This window comes from Gavia stellata, chromosome 1 (assembly GCF_030936135.1).
Source record: "Gavia stellata isolate bGavSte3 chromosome 1, bGavSte3.hap2, whole genome shotgun sequence".
Lineage (NCBI taxonomy): Eukaryota > Metazoa > Chordata > Aves > Gaviiformes > Gaviidae > Gavia > Gavia stellata.
This window is the reverse complement of record NC_082594.1, coordinates 44,339,400-44,356,379: the sequence shown is the minus strand read 5'-3', so window position 1 is coordinate 44,356,379 and position 16,980 is coordinate 44,339,400. Positions and strand designations below refer to the sequence as shown.

Sequence of the window (16,980 nt, the reverse complement as noted above, 5' to 3'; positions counted from 1 at the left end):
CTTAAGTCTTCTGTAACTGCTGTGTGAGCAGCCTTGAGTTTAGTGCAGACTTTTAATACCAAAAGATACTGGCCATCATAAGGTGTTTCAGTGTAGAAGAGTTTACTGATAACTTATTTTCCAGTTACAGAAATGATGATTTTTTTAATAGGATTAGATAAAGTATTTCTCAAAATTGGCTGGCACACCGTCCTGTAGAGACAGGACCCATAGGAAGCACCTTGAAAGTACAGTTAGATGTCCTGGGTAGAAAACCCTTCCACTTTGCCACTATTAACAATGAAGTAGAATTTTCCTGTACTATAAGTTTGAGAAAACTGCCAGAATTGTCAATATATCAGATGTTACTGTAAAGTCTTTAGATGTGCCTGTCTTCATGCATTGAGTAAAATTACATCCAAAGCCTGTGTTAAAAAACCATCACTGAATTTCAAAAGTCATAAGACGAACATTAGGAAATACGAGAATGCTTCTACAACCTTAATGTGACAGCATTCCATCCATATAGTTGAGGTACAATTTTAATTTCACTGCCACCTGTTGTATTTTTCCACAGAACCCCTACCTAATTTGGTGAATGGTTGGTTATTCTGTATTTGAATTTTTTTTAAATCAGTGTCTGGCCCTGTCTTATTTAACTTATGTTATCGGAATCCTATGTTGAATGCAGAAGTTTTCTATGGACGCTTCTGTGCCTTACAGGAAAAGTATTATGCAAACAGTGGTAGATACATATTTGCACCATTCCTATGGAGCTGGGTATGCTATACCCATTTTACAGAAAAGGAATGAGAAAAAACCTAATTACATCCCAAACTGGCAGAAATGCGCTTTTTGGATGCCTAACCTGAAAAACGCCGGACTTCTCAGATAACATATTATTTCTAGAGACATTTGTGCATTCAAAATAGAAATTTTGGTATTACTTTAAAGTGATTTTCATGAATGCATAGAAAAATATACTATACACAAGTGCATGAAGAGTGAAGCTACTTTCATTTCATTATCTGATACATGAAGTAAAATCAAGTTTTCTTCTTTGTATGAGGAGAAATTTGATTTAATATAAAACATTTAAATAGTAAAAAGTAATTAATCCACAATAAATATTCTAGAATAAAAATAAGACTATTTATCAGCTCCTAAAACATCTAATTCTAATTATTGAGAAAGCAAACATGAAAATTATGATATACCTATAAAGTGTGAAATATATTATAAACCAAATTAGTACTTCATTTTCTTTTTATCATGACTGCAGAAAATCTGATATCTTGAAACTATTTATATGAACTTGCACATAGCAGAGAAAATCTCTAGGTTAGTCAGAATAACTTTTTTTTTTTGTATTTATGTTAATATAAATACGTATATGCACACTTACTTCTGTTTCTTCCTAAGAAGACCTAAGAAGATCTTAGGTCAGAGTGTAGCTGAACTCCTTTATTATGGCTTAATCATCTTTATATTAGAGGACACTGTGTCCCACCTCATTAATTAGGTCTATCTATATGATTAAAATTATTTATTTTAACTTTTAATACAGTTTTTTTATAATGAACTTAGAGGATGGTTAGTGTATACCTGGTAGGTTGTAACTTGGAATAATGTCTTTTTTTTAAATAATACGGGAATCCTAATATTTGTTTTAACATGCGTGTTTCTGAGGTGCAGTTTGAAGCTAATAGCAGCCATATGCTCATATGAATTAATTTGTGTCACGTAAAATAGATATATACAGATAACACATGACACAGACAAGGTAGTACAAATTTTTCTGTTTGGCAATTTGCATATCCACATCTGTAACAGGGAACTATGTTTGTGTTGTAAGATTAATTTGATGCAAAGTGGCCATGAGGCCAGGTACAATGGATGGGATTCATTTGGCTGTCTTCTAGGGCATAATTCATTGGACCTATTTTAGATAGCTACTTTAGAATGAGGTGAGTTGTACCTTGGAAACGCAAATGTATGGGTAAAAAATGAGCCTAGGGTGACTAGCTCAGATGTAGACATTTGTACTACAGACAATGACATTTAGACAGATGAATTCTTGGTGTTCGGCTGGATGTACGGTTTGGATTGACTTTGAGGGGTGAATTCCTAGTGGTGCTTGTTAAACTTGCATGGTTGCTTTTCAAGTAAGACTAGATTTTCAAAAGAGGAGAGGAAAAAAAGAAAAAAGCAGGAAAAGTCTGTCCAACTGCCAATAAGAAATAACTAATTCAATTTGAAGAGTTATTTGCACGTCTATATGTTTGCATGTTGCATGGGTTTTTTTGTGTACTTTAGAAGGATATTTTGTTTGTTAGACCAAATACTCATTTAGAAGGCAAAATATATTTTATAAATTCAGTTGAAAGAAAGCAGGTCCAAGAATCTGCAAAATCCAGAACTCTGTACTATGAGGCTCTGTGGCACTTTCAGGAATGATCCTGCCTCATCATGATTCTAAACTGTCAACACCTTGGATGCTACTCTAGTTTCGCCGGTACAGCCAGGCTCTTTCTTGGTATTGATAGGCATCTACTTCTGTTTATTTGTTTCTTTGCCTCCTTATTTCTAATCTCTCTAATGGCCCAATCCTATGAAACTCACTTCCTGGCTAGGACATTGTACTTAATGTACTGCTTATGATTTCAAAGAGTTTGGTTCTCTGTTGTTGTTGTTAAGGGATTACTTGGGAGTCTCCTGTTCGGACTTCCTGTCACTTAACTGCTGCTGATATTCCCAATAATCCTATAGTAAACAGGGCAATAAAAATCAAGCAAATCCATAGTCTTTTTGTCTGTTGATCTCTTTCTACATTTTATGCTATCAGTCATCAGTATTCTTGTGTTGGGAACAGCAAGGTAGAATCAATGAAAAATTGCAGAGGTAAAAGTAAAACGGAAATCAAATTAACTTAAATTGGTCCAAAAGATAAATAAGTTCAAGATACTCACAAAGAGATAAAAAAGGTCTTATGCAAATATCATGTATTATGTTCTTTACAAGAAATAGATACCCTATTTAAAATAATAGTGCAATTAATGGCAACACAAAACGATTGAACTCCTGAATTTTGACTGGGATTAGAAGTGTGTATAAGAATAAGGTGAGAAAGATGACACACACATCAGTGGGAAGTTAGCAAGATCTTTAGCAAGCTAGTGATAGTATGCAAATAAGGAAATAGAAATGAAAATTTATAGCATTCAGCCAATTTGATAACACACATTTTATAGTAGTGATTGAGGAAGCTAGGAAGTAATTATTAGCCCAATTCATCTTGTAATTCTTAGGACTAAATGTTAATTTGGAGTCTCATAGCATTTTAGGCTAAAGCTGAAGAAAAAATGAAACTGTAAAAGCAAAATATCCTGTTTTCAGGGAATACAAAAGATACCCAATTAATTCATTTCTTTCACTCATTCAACTAATACAATGTCAAATAAGTATACCATTTTACAAGAAAGCCATTCACAGGAATATTTCTCACACATTGGTCAATGTGAAAGAGATTATTATAATTTTACCACAAAAAGGCTTGGAAGCAAGGTGCCTTCCCAGAAAGGTCAGAATATTATCAACTATTCCTGATTAAAAGCTTTTAATTTTTTATTATTAGCAATGTATAAAACAGTGTGTGTCATATATCCTTTCTTTCTCCATTATGAAGTTACCTAAACTATTGAAAAGTATGACACGGAAAGTAAGTTATTTTATCCTCTGCACTTCAATGACTTGAAGTACAAACGTCCTTAAAGGAGTTTGTGGTTTTAAATACAACTGTACTTAGTTGCATGTCTAGAACTCAGTGCATGACTAAAACTAAAGGATGACTAAGCCCAAGAGATGAGTCTTACAGAGAAACAAACTAGAACAAAGGAAAAAGCTGAGACTGAAAATACCTGTGGGAGAGAAATATGCAGGAGATGAAGGCTGTGCATGCAAAACTGGTTGGTTTTTGGAAGTAAGCATATTCAAACTTTGTCAGAAAGATTCCGGAATTTTGTCACTAAGGAACAGAAATGGCAAAGAATAAAGAATGTTTGTGGAAAGACTGAGGTGGTGAGAATCTAGAAGATATCACTTCCTTGTCTGTCGTCTTAGGAGCAGAAGGATTAATCCTGCACATATTGCCTGAAATGTCCTCTCTTCGATAGTGGTATAGGGACCAACAGCTGAACTCCATCAGCTTTACATTTTGGTATATTTTTGAGGAAGACTTTTGGTAATGAGTCACTTTTCAAACAATGAAAACACGCTGCTGGAGCAGAAAGAAAAGAGGCAAAAAAAGAGATTAATACTGAATAACTACCTTTGTGACCTGGTAAGAAGAAAAGGACATCTATGATATAGGGAAGAAAGTATTTATGGTTTTCTGGATACCATTACTGATACATTAAGACAGATCTTTATAGGAAGTTACTTAAAAGGAACTTTTGGAATGAGATCTTACAGTATGGTCTTTGGGTCTATGCAAAGAGCTGTTTGAAAAATGTAGAAAAATGTTGATAAGTATATCAAGACGCTTCTGTTTTACTTGGAGAGACTGAAACAGTGTTATGTTGTGGATGCCATGTGGTATTCTGCAACAAAATTGGAGTGGTTTCTAATTCTAGAGACAACTTCAATCTCGTAAGTTAAAATCTCTGACAGTTAAAATCTTTTACCTGTTCTTTACAAGATTTAAAAAAAAACCCATGCCCAGTGTCACAGGAACAATTCTGTTATTTGTGAAATGGACTTGATATTAAGGGTGTGCAACTTGTAATGTCAGTGGAGTAAGAGTACGGGAAAGGGCACTGCAGCTCCCTAAAGTGAAAGTTTCATATATGGTAGGAGCATTTTTGGAGGAGTTAAATGTCAGATTCTTAAATGCTTATGGTTCATGATTTGGATCAGATTATAAAGAGCACCAAGATAAGGAATGCTCCAAATTTGGCCCTTAAGAATCTGTTGTCCTTTCCTTAGTATAGCCTCCAGTTATGATGCCTAATTGAGAGCCTTACCAATTTTGAATTGTTGGTCGACCATATGTTAAATTGCTACATATGCGTTAAATTGCTACATATGCCCTAAATTGTTCACACTACTTTTTACTTGTGAGTACCTGTAGAAACAAATAGGGAAGCAAAAAATGGAGAAAAAAGGTAGCTAGTGAGGGTTATGTTTTACAAGCGATAAATAACTCCGATTTTCTTGTTTTCTAGTAAATATTGTCAAGAGAGTTTTGGGAGCTATTCAGCTTATCAGCCAGTAAGTGCAAGGATAATGTTTTTGGTGTCCTGCTGCCACTCCAGAAGGCAGCAGATCTTCTGTAGGTCCTGTCTGTCAACCTGGTGTGGACATCTCAAAACCCTTCAGTGGCTCAAATGGCTCAAATGTGAGCAGCTGAATTGAGCTGTAGATATCTGATTTTGGAGGAGGCTCCATTGACTTTATTGTCTATGTCTCCCATTTCAGTCAATTGAGATAACTTACCTTCAAGGTGGGCCCCTTTGTGTAGCATCCTACATACAGGTTTCTCTGAAGTTTCATCTCTACCTCATGCATCAAAACCGCATTTAGATACTTACATTCAGATGTGTTGATTTCAAACTGAACCCTGCACAGTTTTCTCCTCATACTTAATTTTAGCAAAGCAAAGTCAGTCAGTATTTATTTATTTATTTGGAGACAACGAGCCTGATTACAGTACAAGCCAACACCTGATTGTCTAGAGATATCTTTAATTGAGTAGAATTAAGTTTTTCCTGGGAGTAGACAAGTGTTAGGAAAAATACTGGGCAGTGGACGGGTGATTTCTATTGCCAGGATTTTAACACAGGAAATTCTGTTTCTTTGCTGTGTCATGTAGACTTACTTGTAAAAAAGTGGTATTTTGCAGAAGTTACAAAATAGCTCTGATCATCTGAGTTATTTACCAAACACATTTTTGCACATTTCCTTTTTAAAAAAATTTTAAAGTGAAGTCTAAATGTAAAGTTAATATCTTACCACAGACGAAATCCATCTTTTCTACAGAAAATCTCCAGTAAGGAAGACAGCTTATATTGATGTTCCAGCACCATTAGTTTATGACTATGACTTTTTAGAGCTACAGAGTATTTCAATTTATTAGTAGTAGCATTTCCATTTATTATTGCAGCTAGTTTTGATAAAGACAAAAAATTGCAATAGACTGTATTATTGATTGTGAAATTATGAAGCAAGGATATAAAAAATGAGTTAAGGTATTAAATTAATTTATTTTCCATTTCTGCATAGTTCAATCCCATGTTTTGTTTGGGTTAAAGGGTGTTTTACAAATGAATTGATAAAGCCAGTATATATAGTTTTCTCATAGAGTTTGTCTGCTATGTCCTATTATATGTGAATAAAACTCATTATCTGTTTTGTTTGTGCAGTAATTATATTTTGTTGTCCTGTGCTTTCCTTTTGCTCTCTCCATCTCATAATACGTGCTGTAAAAGCACACATAAATAAATAGGATAAACAAATTAAGCTGTTTAAATAAATTAATTTACTCTGCAGCTCTGTATTCAAATCTTATGTGCTCACTGGATTTCATTTTAATGAAACCCTTCTAAGAACAATACATTGTATGCCAAACAGTGAAATTATATATTAAATGAATGTTTAAATATACCGTGTTCCAATTTATATCAAATGTGTACACTGTGCATGCTTAAATCCTCCTAAATCTAAAGAAATAAATCTTCTACATTCTGAAAACATCTGCATTATAATCCTCCTCTTGAATACCCGGTTCATGGACATATAAACACAATCAAAGTCATAATAAGCCTAGAGCTATGTTGCAGTTAAACTATCCTCATCAACGTTTTTGACTTAAAAACCCGAGACTATTAAAGTGGAATCCACTTAAATGTCTTGAAACATTGCTCTGAAAGGTCTTCTCCCACTCCATCAATAGGCCCATTGAATCCCTTTGCAATCAGAATCTCAAGTTTAGCAAATATTTATTATGAAGCTTACCTGGAACAAATCTATTGATTACTATAGATGGTCATGTTGCTAAGTTTCATAGGAATGCATGCAGAGAAATAAATACTCATCTAGCTACTGTGCGTGAAAAATAATGACTCCTGCAAAAGCAATTTGCTGTGTGAGGAACGTGATGCTCTTTGCAGGAAAACTTGTAGGCATTCGCAGCAGCAAGTTCTCATATGTGTTATTAAACACATACTAATTGTATTATTTCATTACTGAAAGCTTTTAGTGAGTTGAATGTATACACTTGTTTGTTTGTTGGTTTTAGTTTGGGTTGGTTGTTTTTTTCATTAGGACTCGAGATTTCAATTATCAAAAGGAAAAAAAAAAACAACAACCAAAAAACCCCTAGTTTCACATTTTCAGTCCCTCCAATAGATTTCCCTTATAGCAACTATTTATTTTTATCACTATGTGACCAAACCAACCTAACTCACACATATTTTAGCAATGACATAGAGTCTTGGGAGCTATTAGCAATAAAAAGGAAACTGCAGGGAAAGATAGAGAATTTTCTAGAAAGGACTGTTCTGCACTAAGCTCCCTTTGTTCATTGTTTCTGTCAAAGTTTTGTATAAATATCAGATATATCTACCTGCCACATATTGATGGTTCTCACATAGCAGAAGTGCAGTTCAAACCATCACAGTCCTCATGCTCTAATTTTCAAAATCGAGGAACACCTTCAAGTGCATTGTAGCTCCTCCTGGCTACCATGCCAGGCTTTCCCCTGGGTAGAAAAATGTGGGGAGGTGTTCCTCCCTAGTTTGAAGTAGTGATATGGCCAAAGATGAAAAACGCTTTTAGAAAAAATGTGCTTCATTCCAGGTTTGTGCACCACAATATAAACAGCCGTTCGGACTTTCATCAGCCATCTTACTGGTATAGGTTCAGTCGGGAGATTGTATTTTCTTTATGATGCATAGCAGTTCTGTAAAATCTCATTGCTCAAGAAGCCCCTTTGAAATTAAAATGTGGAATAAAATTGAGCATGAACTAAACCGTCAGTGTCTGTTTTTTACTTATTTAGAAAGTACATTGTTCCTCATCCTGTAGGGCTAAGGTCTATAAGCTAGGAAACAAAATTGTATATTTCCAATTCAACAGCATGCTGATAGAAGTGAGGGGAAGAAAAAAACCAAAAGCAAAACAACCCCCTTATTTTTATAAGTAGTCCAGAAGGCAGTTTAAAAGCCTGACAGGATGAGCAGCACTCTTATTGCATACTAAAATGTAAAGTGTGGTGTCCTAAAATTGCTAAATTTCCTTTGAGAATACTCTGCAAATTCTGGACAGCTCAACAGAGGAAAGAATATACAGTTTAGGGAGCTGATGTTTGGAAACCACAGAAGTTTAGTTTAACGTTGCCTTTTTTTGCAATTCTTTTTCGTGGGGTCTAGGAACGTGTTCCAGACAGCCCTTCTCCTGCTCCTTCTCTTGAAGAGGGCCGAAGACCTGGCAGCCATCCATCCTCTCACCGAAGCAGCAGTGTGTCCAGCTCTCCTGCACGGACCGAGAGCTCTTCAGACAGAATCCGTAGGTCACATTCTTCTCCTTGTCACCACTTCAAATTTGATTAGGTGCAGCTGGTTTTTCTAATCAAAATGCCCTCGTCTTAAATAGGTCTCATATGTATCATGTTCAGAAGTTCAGCTGCAATAACTATCTCCCAACATTATGTTCCCCAGTTTACAGTATCATAATATCTGATGCTACATTAACGGGTACTGATATAAACTGCCATCATGTCATATTAAACATAAAGATATGAGCTATGAAATACGGAATTGCAGCTGGGAAGCAATTTGCTAGATTAGTTTTAGAACTGAACATATAGTGTAAACATTTTTTAAAGAAATTGAGTTTTATTTAATCTGGTTACTCTGGTTTGATTTCTAAATTGAATCTGACTTCATAAGCAACATTTTACATGGTAGAATTGCTTGGTGAAGAGAAGAATTAGGTTAAATCAATTAAAAAATGTGCATACTTTATAAAATTTTTAAATATAAGAAATTGTAATGGTGAGAAATTTGATACAGAGTGTATTATCACCTCATAGCTCACAAGGGGTGGAGTGAAATTAAGCGATGGTGTTTCAGAGTAATAGCATTTTTATCAAGGCCCTATGTAGAGGATGTAAATTACATGGCAAAGACTCTGAATTCTATGATACTCCAGTGCAACAGCCTGGAAATTAAGGTTTTAAACACATACTAATTTATGGATATTTACTTACATTCATAGTACACTGGTCCATTCCTTTTGTTATTGCTCCATTGCAGGTTTTTGTCTTTTACGGTATCTTTCTACAGTGGAATTTGTCAGTAGGTGAAATTGGAGGATTTGGCATGCAGATAGAAGGCCATGAAATAGCTATATGAAATACGTAGTCGTGTTGATTAGATGCAGCACGGGTGTCTTTTAGACTGCTTCCTTTCAGGCTCTCCGCAGACTCAGGAAGCTGACTCTTCATTGACCTTCAGATGAGAGATCTTTCATTACTATGTGATGAAAAATGACTTAGCAAAGAAAATAAATGAGACCTGACCATGACAAGCTGAAAATTCTGTTTTCTTATCACTTGGACGATTCAGAATGCAGATTAAATTGGCATCCCATATACTGTGACCTATCTATTTCCCCAGGTTTTTGTGAGTTCATAAGTAAAGTTCTGGGAAAAAACCTCACAGTCTGGATTTTAAATATTTTTTTAATTGATTGAATAGTACATTTTTACAACCATTGAAGACCTTTTCCATTGTTCTCTAAATAAAAAAAGTAAATTAAATTGAGAGATACTTACTGTTTTTGCTAAGGAATGACACTTTTTGGTAAAGAAATGGTACTATTCAGCTTACTCTTCTTACTTACCAGCAGAGAGGAGTGGGACTTTTGCACGTTATTTCTTCCAATGTGAATATAACAGAGTTCCTTAAGTACTGGATCACTTCAGTAACTTATTTATAAAATAACTCTTTTCTCTCCTATCTGATTTGTTAACGTGACACCTGATTGCTAAGTTCATCTGCTTTTGTGGTGCCAGCAAGAGTAAGATGACTACTACAGAAATATGGGTTACAAATGAAAAAATGCTTTACTGAAAATGGCATAAGCCTCTTGCAAATACAATTTTTCAGGATGAAAGCATAGGGATATAAACTACCTTATATGGGTTTCTGAGGTGTATTTGAGACACATGAAGGTCTGTTTGAGAACTGTTGGAAAGAGCTTTTCAAGCTCTCTGATGAGCAAATAAGCAATTCTACTGTTGCACAGTATATTTTGAAAAACTCTTTATCACCTGGAAGGCCACAATCCTTAATATAAGGAAGTTAGGGACTGCATATTGGGAATGCTAACATACAAGATTTTTTGTACAACTAACTAAAAAAATAAATCAGTAAGTATCTCACATAGAACAACCTTCTATGCTCTTCTGGTTTGCTTCATTTTGCATTTCAGTTCTTGTTAAATAAACAAGAAAATGTTTTCAGATTTCCAACTTTGTCCAAAGATACTGACCTCTTCTTTTTAAAATGAATTGTTTTAAACCAGAAGTAACAGGAAGAAACTCTCCCATTGTGTGGATACTGACAGCACTAATTAAGTAACTTTGTGAATGTTAGAATTCCTGTATAATTAAGAGGAAGACTATATAAAATAAGTACAAAAGTGTATTGTTAATATGACGGCTGATTTTCTTTCTGCCTGCACTTGTGTCTAGCAGCTGTCCATCAGAACGGGCTATCTATGAACCAAATGCTGATGGGTTTGTCACCTAATGTCCTGCCTGGACCTAAGGAGGGTGATCTGGCTGGTCATGACGTGGGACATGAGACAAAAAGAATACACATTGAGAAAGGTAATATGAATATTACGATTCTACTGTTTCAGTGTAAATCAAGTATTATCTCAACAGCTAAATAGTATTATAATTGTGATTTTTATGGGGTTTTTTTTCCACCACAAATTAAATTATAACAGGATGGTAGCTTTCTTGATTCTTCTACTTTGTGGTCCTTGAGATTAATGAGTAACATTTATATGAGGGAGGAATTTCATAAATATTACAAAGAAGGACGAGTGAAAAACAGTTTTACGTTACTATTGTGTCTCTGACCCTTCCACAACACTGTTTAGGTATTAAGTTTCTGTCTCCATCCAGTTGACTTTAATGACCTACTTCCCAAAGGGACTGAGCACCGTGAAAATTAGTCCATGTGTGCAGAAAGGAAAAAGGCTAATACCAAGCCATTAAATTAGGGAATTGCATAAAATGAGGCTGGTACACATTATATAATGGGATTTAAATTTAATTGAGTATATGACCAAAGTGTTTGATCTAGGTGAATAGTCCACATGCACTTATGCTGATTATGACACCATTTCATCTCTGTTGGTATTCAAAGTTAAGTTCCTGTTCAGGGTTGTTACAGGGGATTTTGGAGGGGTGGTGGTGGAATTTTAAAAGGTGCATTTCATGTTGTATTTACTTAATATATATGAATTTTAAGTATTATAGACTAAAACCATTTTGGTTAAAGAGAGGTTAGAAATATGACACATCCTTTAAAAAAAATATTCTTTGGGCTTATCAGAAAAATCAGTTCTTTGAGCACAATGAGAGGAAAAGCAAAAGGTATAATAGCCAGACATTGAAACAGAGCCGGAGAAACTGCTGCAGTAATGAAGATTTCAGAATAAGACATTTTGTGCCATATTTTAATAGCTATGAGATTATACCTTCTCTGTCTTGTGTTTGAACACTGAGATATGAAAAAGAATTAAAATCTGAACAATACTATTCTGGACAGGTGGCATTTTTAATAGGATTACCAGAAAAATTAATGGAAACAACATTTCTTTTATATAAACCATTTAGTTTGGTTCATTGCACACACAACCTGTTTTAGCTTATACTATGCCCTCACTCAGCCCCTGCAAATTGTATCCCTGCTGTGAAGTATGATGTGATCAAATAGGTTTGTTTTGAATTTCCATAAATGATTTTATTTCAGCCTTTGAAGTTACTCATTTAAGTGTAATCAGACTGGTAAATCCTGCAAAGAGAAGTGCATATTAGGAATTGCTACTATTTTTGCATGTCATTCAGGTTTTTTAAAGGCTTTGTTTATAATGGTACCCCAAACGTATTTTCCAATCTGTTTCCAGTTCACGTTTTTGCAAGCTCTGTTCTCAGTAAAACTGCTGAGAATTCTCTTTTTTCCTCAGTCCTTGTTTAGGTCAAACCTTCTTTTTTTTTGTTCTTTTTTCCCCCTCTGTTCCAGCCTACTGAATTAATGGTAAATATTCATGGGATATCTAGATTGATAGGGTATACTAAATTAAAAATTGTTTTCTGTCATGACTACATTTATCATGTCTCTCATACCAATCTTGTAACTTTAATACTAATCTAATCTGTATTAAAACAAGTGGTTTAACTTATAGATATTTGTGGAGATAGTAATTATCTACTTCTGTCACTGTGAGCTTGCAATGGGATTTCCAAACTGTTGCTTACCACTGCAAATCAGTCAGAATGCAACCATATTTAAAAATGCAAACAAACATATGTAGGTGTTATTGTTGAAACCCCGTCACCTTCATAATCTGATTCAAAAGAAAAAGGAAGAGAGGAAAACAGAAGTTCTGAATAAGTATCATGAAGCATTTAAAATTATTGTATTTTCTTCTAAGCCACTTTTGTTGGCAGAAATCAATCAGCTGTAGCTAAAATGGCTTTTAATTGAACCTTCGGGAACCTGGGAAATCCTGCCTGGTAAAGAAGGCCCTGTCTTTTCTCTTCTTGTCTCCTCTTCCATTAAAAAAGGAAAAGACCAAAAATCTCTGAAGTGATCTTAGATCATGGAAAATTTATTTACAGTCAACAGAGAATTTAAAGAGGGAACAAAATTATAACAGAAGCAACAGATCAACATAGCAAATTTTGAAAAGACTTAGCATATATCAGAGGGGTGAATCATTTGTCTGACCTGATCTAAGAGTTGGATACAGGAGAGAAAATACCATTTAGCTGTTATAAACATAAAACAAAGGATCTAACTTACCTAGTCCATGCAACATAGTGTAATGTACTTAGAAATAGTTCATTGGCATTTGGGAACTGACTAACAGTTTGAGGGTATTCAGTCTTTCGAAGATCATATGCATTTCTATTCAAAATTCAACCAGAATTATTATTATTAGTGGCAAAAATTAGTTTATTTTACTGGGGTGGTTTGAGCTACCAGTAAATCTCCTGTGCAGTTTTGTTTGGGGTTTTTTTATTTGCCTTTAGACTGTTTTCAAAATGGGTTCTCAGGTTCTGTTGTGTGCCGCCTTGAGTGACCTCACCTTGCATTGGAGTCACGTTGTCTTTATCCCACCAAGAATCAAATTAGGTTCTATGGATCTGATTTGCTGCCTATTAAAACTGGAAAGTTTGCATCAGGCTTTGGGTCAGTATTTGTTGCAGGAAAACGGGAAGAGATTCTGTTCTCAAAGACCATGTGTAAACTGTGGGTGTTGCGAACATTTTCCAGCTGCTGACTCCAGATGTACAACTTGGCCACGTCCTAGCTTCATGTTGGGGCAAGACCCAATGTAGACATCTGAAGTTCCACCCAGTCCCTGGGTTCCATGAGAAGAAAACTTAGATTTGCTAAAGGTTATGTTGTGGTCCAGCCAGGTTGCTAGTCTAGAGTAGGGAGGACTGCAAGAGACACTGCAGAGCATTTCTGCCCCACAGTTCATACATAACTCAAGATGTCATTATCTGTATGACCAGAGTAGTCAATTGCCCTAGATTTCCAGGACTTTTTTCTTACTAGAGGATAGCAAATTTTCCAATTTTACTGAAAGTGGTCTGTAGGACTGCAAATGATCCTGGGAAGAAGGAGGTAAGTTCAAGTACATGATGTTAGTTCAAGTACTTGACAGCCATCATCAAAACCAAGTATCTAATTTTGTAACCTGTAATTATGGACTATTTGATGACTCACATTTGGTTTTATTAGGTCAGGTTTCACAAGAAGGACTTACATGAAGTATAGGAGTCATATTAGAAAAGATCCATTCAGTTTTTTATGTTAAAATTAAGGCTCTGAGTCTTTTCAGGTGAAGTAAAGTTTCTATGTCTCAAAGAGTTTGCTCTAGATAGTCCCTCAATTATGGTGAGGTATGTTTTATCACTTATCCTGCTCAGCTGTTATCTGAGGTCTTGCAGATCTCCCAGTCTGAAGTTGTGAGAAGCATTTTTTTGATGGTTTTTATGGGACTGAATACTCGTTCAGCTCTTCAGTGATGTTGTCTGTTAAATCTGGAAATAGCATAGGAAGGAGGAACTAGTGGAGAACCTAAGGACTAGACTGCTAATTCCTGATCTTCTTCTTGCTCATTGATCTGAAGTGTTTCAAAAAAAGAGGTCGAAATAATCAATGGTTGAAAAGTTAAACACACACCCCTTGGAGCTGTGGATCCTAATTCCTTGTAGGCAGAAGAGAGAACTGAATTTGTGATGCGTTTCCTGGGCAGTATCCTTAATCACGGTGCTTTGTGTAAAAGAGGGAAGTATATTTTACCATTGTCCCTTTGCTCTTACGACCCAGACTCTGGTCATATGGGGTCTGCAAGGTGGAATTTACAGCTCAGACCTATTACCAGAGTTTTTCTATTTGCTAGCTCCAGATAATTACCTATGATTTTCTGTTGACTTTAGACAGACTACAGTTCTACTTGTGAACTTCATTAGAACCCAGTTTGCAGTACCTGGTTTGAGTAATGTTAAGTGACGTTGGAGGCAGTGCCTGCTCATAACACCCCTTAACTGGTACCTGCCTAGCAATACCTACCCTATACACTGTATAGGAATGTAAGACCCAGCTCACTTCAGCCCAAGATTCCTTTTGGGGGACAAACACCTAAAAGTTAGTTGCTTTAACACCAAATTTAGATGCTTAAGTGTTTTATTGGATCTGGCCCTAGGGCATCAGATTAGAATTTTCTGTCTGCATCAATTTATATTTTTTTAGATTGACACCAACAGCAAATGAAGCCTGAATGTCATGCTTACATTTTAAATTGAATATGTTATTTGAGGTGTTATGGGAAGGACACTCTCTTGTTGAAAATGTGCATGCTGTTTTCTATAACAAAATATAAAATATTCACCATGTTCACAAAATAAGCTAAACTGTTTCTTTTGGAAATTCTTTTAAACTATGATATTAATGGAAATTTCTTAAGCAATTTTCAGATAATCAACAATAACTGCTTTTTGACTACTATGATAGCAGTAATTAAGGTGTAACTTTATCAAAACCACATATTAAAAAGTTCCAGGCTTTCTGTTTTCATTTTATGTCCCCCTATAAAGATGTGAGCAATCTTAGACCCCTGGCAAATATCTTATAAAATAGAATATTAAAATTCCAAAATATCCTTAGTGCAAAATGGAAAATAATTTAAATATTCCAAAGTTGTAATTAGAATTGTATTTTCCTGTTAGCAGTCATGCATCAGAAAGGGAACTAATGATAAATAAGTCATCCTATATAGTTAGATATTCTTTCTGCATTATCAGCAGTATATTATATTATAACATACACATAGTGTAAATATACATCAAGCATGCTTATTCACCTTAATAAATATAGAAACACATATGAGTATGTTTTTATAAATATGAAAGACTCAAAGCAAGTTTTAGCATCAACAAAGATTCTCTTCTACCTGAGCTGTCCTCTAGCAAAGTCAGCAAAGAAGTGATCTGGATCTTTGCTTAAATTCTGTTTCTGGTCTGTGTTGCAATTTTAGTTAGTTCTCTGTGAAAGCCCTTTTTTAAAGAGAGTTGTTACCAGTTGATGTACAGATGAATTTTCATTCACAGTTCTGCTGTCCAGCTGCTTTTGTAAACATACTTGATCTGTTAATTTTCATTTTTGTATACATACATACACAGAGATACTTACACAATATGTTTATTTTACTGAATATTGCATTTTAATGTAACAAGAAGAGTATAAACATACCTTGATGGGTAGGTATCTATATGCAAATATATTTACATTTAACACGTTTCAAGTCTACATTCTCACTTCACTTCTTAAATGTTTCCTGTTAAATCTTACTATATTAGTTTGTAATTCCCTAAGATACTGAGTTCAGGCTATGTATTTATTCATCGTCCAGCACATTGTGAAAGTGATCTTGATTTGAGCTTTAAATACTTCTCAAACCCTAAACAGATACTAGTCAAATTTGTACCCTATGACAGATAATATAAAGATCTGCTAAATGAAAGGTTCGAGAAAGCCAGTATCACCAAAATAATCTTTCAACACTCTGGTTGTTGGTGTGTCTTTTCACTCAGCCCAAGAGGCTCAAGAATGCTTAAAGTACATTAAAAGCTATTACAGTTAATGGACTACAAAGGTGAAAAATGAAATTGCAAGTTTTTTCTTAATGGGTTGTTATTTACAAAGATGCCAGAAAACATCTATTTTTGTTGCAGAGAAAACATGGAAGCCTTTCATATTATTGAAAAGGATATGAATAGCATGTGTATGCAGGAAGGAGTGCAAAGGTAGTACAAACTTCTGAAAGTTTTTTTAACAAAATATTGGCTAAGAGTATTTCTAGAGACTCTCACTAAGCCATTCTCCAGTGAGACACTTCTTCTGCAGACTTCTTTGCTACCAGTGACCTTTATTCTGCTACGATAGTAGTAGTTTTGACACAATTTATGAGAGATTTGCTGTACAGTTTTCACTTGACGGACATGTACGCATCAGTTCCAAAACATCTCAGGCAAACTGGACTCATTGCAGCCCAGCTGCACCTATGCATACCGGCTATTCTATATTTACAGTGACTCAAATGCATCTTGGACGCATCTGACTTTCTGAATAGGCTCAAATGAGTTACATGTGCACAAAAGATCTGATGTATTCTAAATCTATTGAAACAACT

At 35.0% G+C, this 16,980-nt stretch overlaps 1 protein-coding gene across 2 annotated transcripts in view; it reads left to right on the top strand.

The window, feature by feature from the left end:
* DACH1 (dachshund family transcription factor 1) overlaps nt 1-16,980 on the top strand; it is a 337,708-nt gene that overhangs the window by 252,998 nt on the left and 67,730 nt on the right. For both annotated transcript variants that reach the window (XM_059817543.1, XM_059817535.1), the window contains 2 exons: nt 8,406-8,541; nt 10,736-10,870. In XM_059817543.1, the coding sequence (XP_059673526.1) occupies nt 8,406-8,541; nt 10,736-10,870 (271 nt within the window). The remainder of the gene's footprint in view (nt 1-8,405; nt 8,542-10,735; nt 10,871-16,980) is intronic.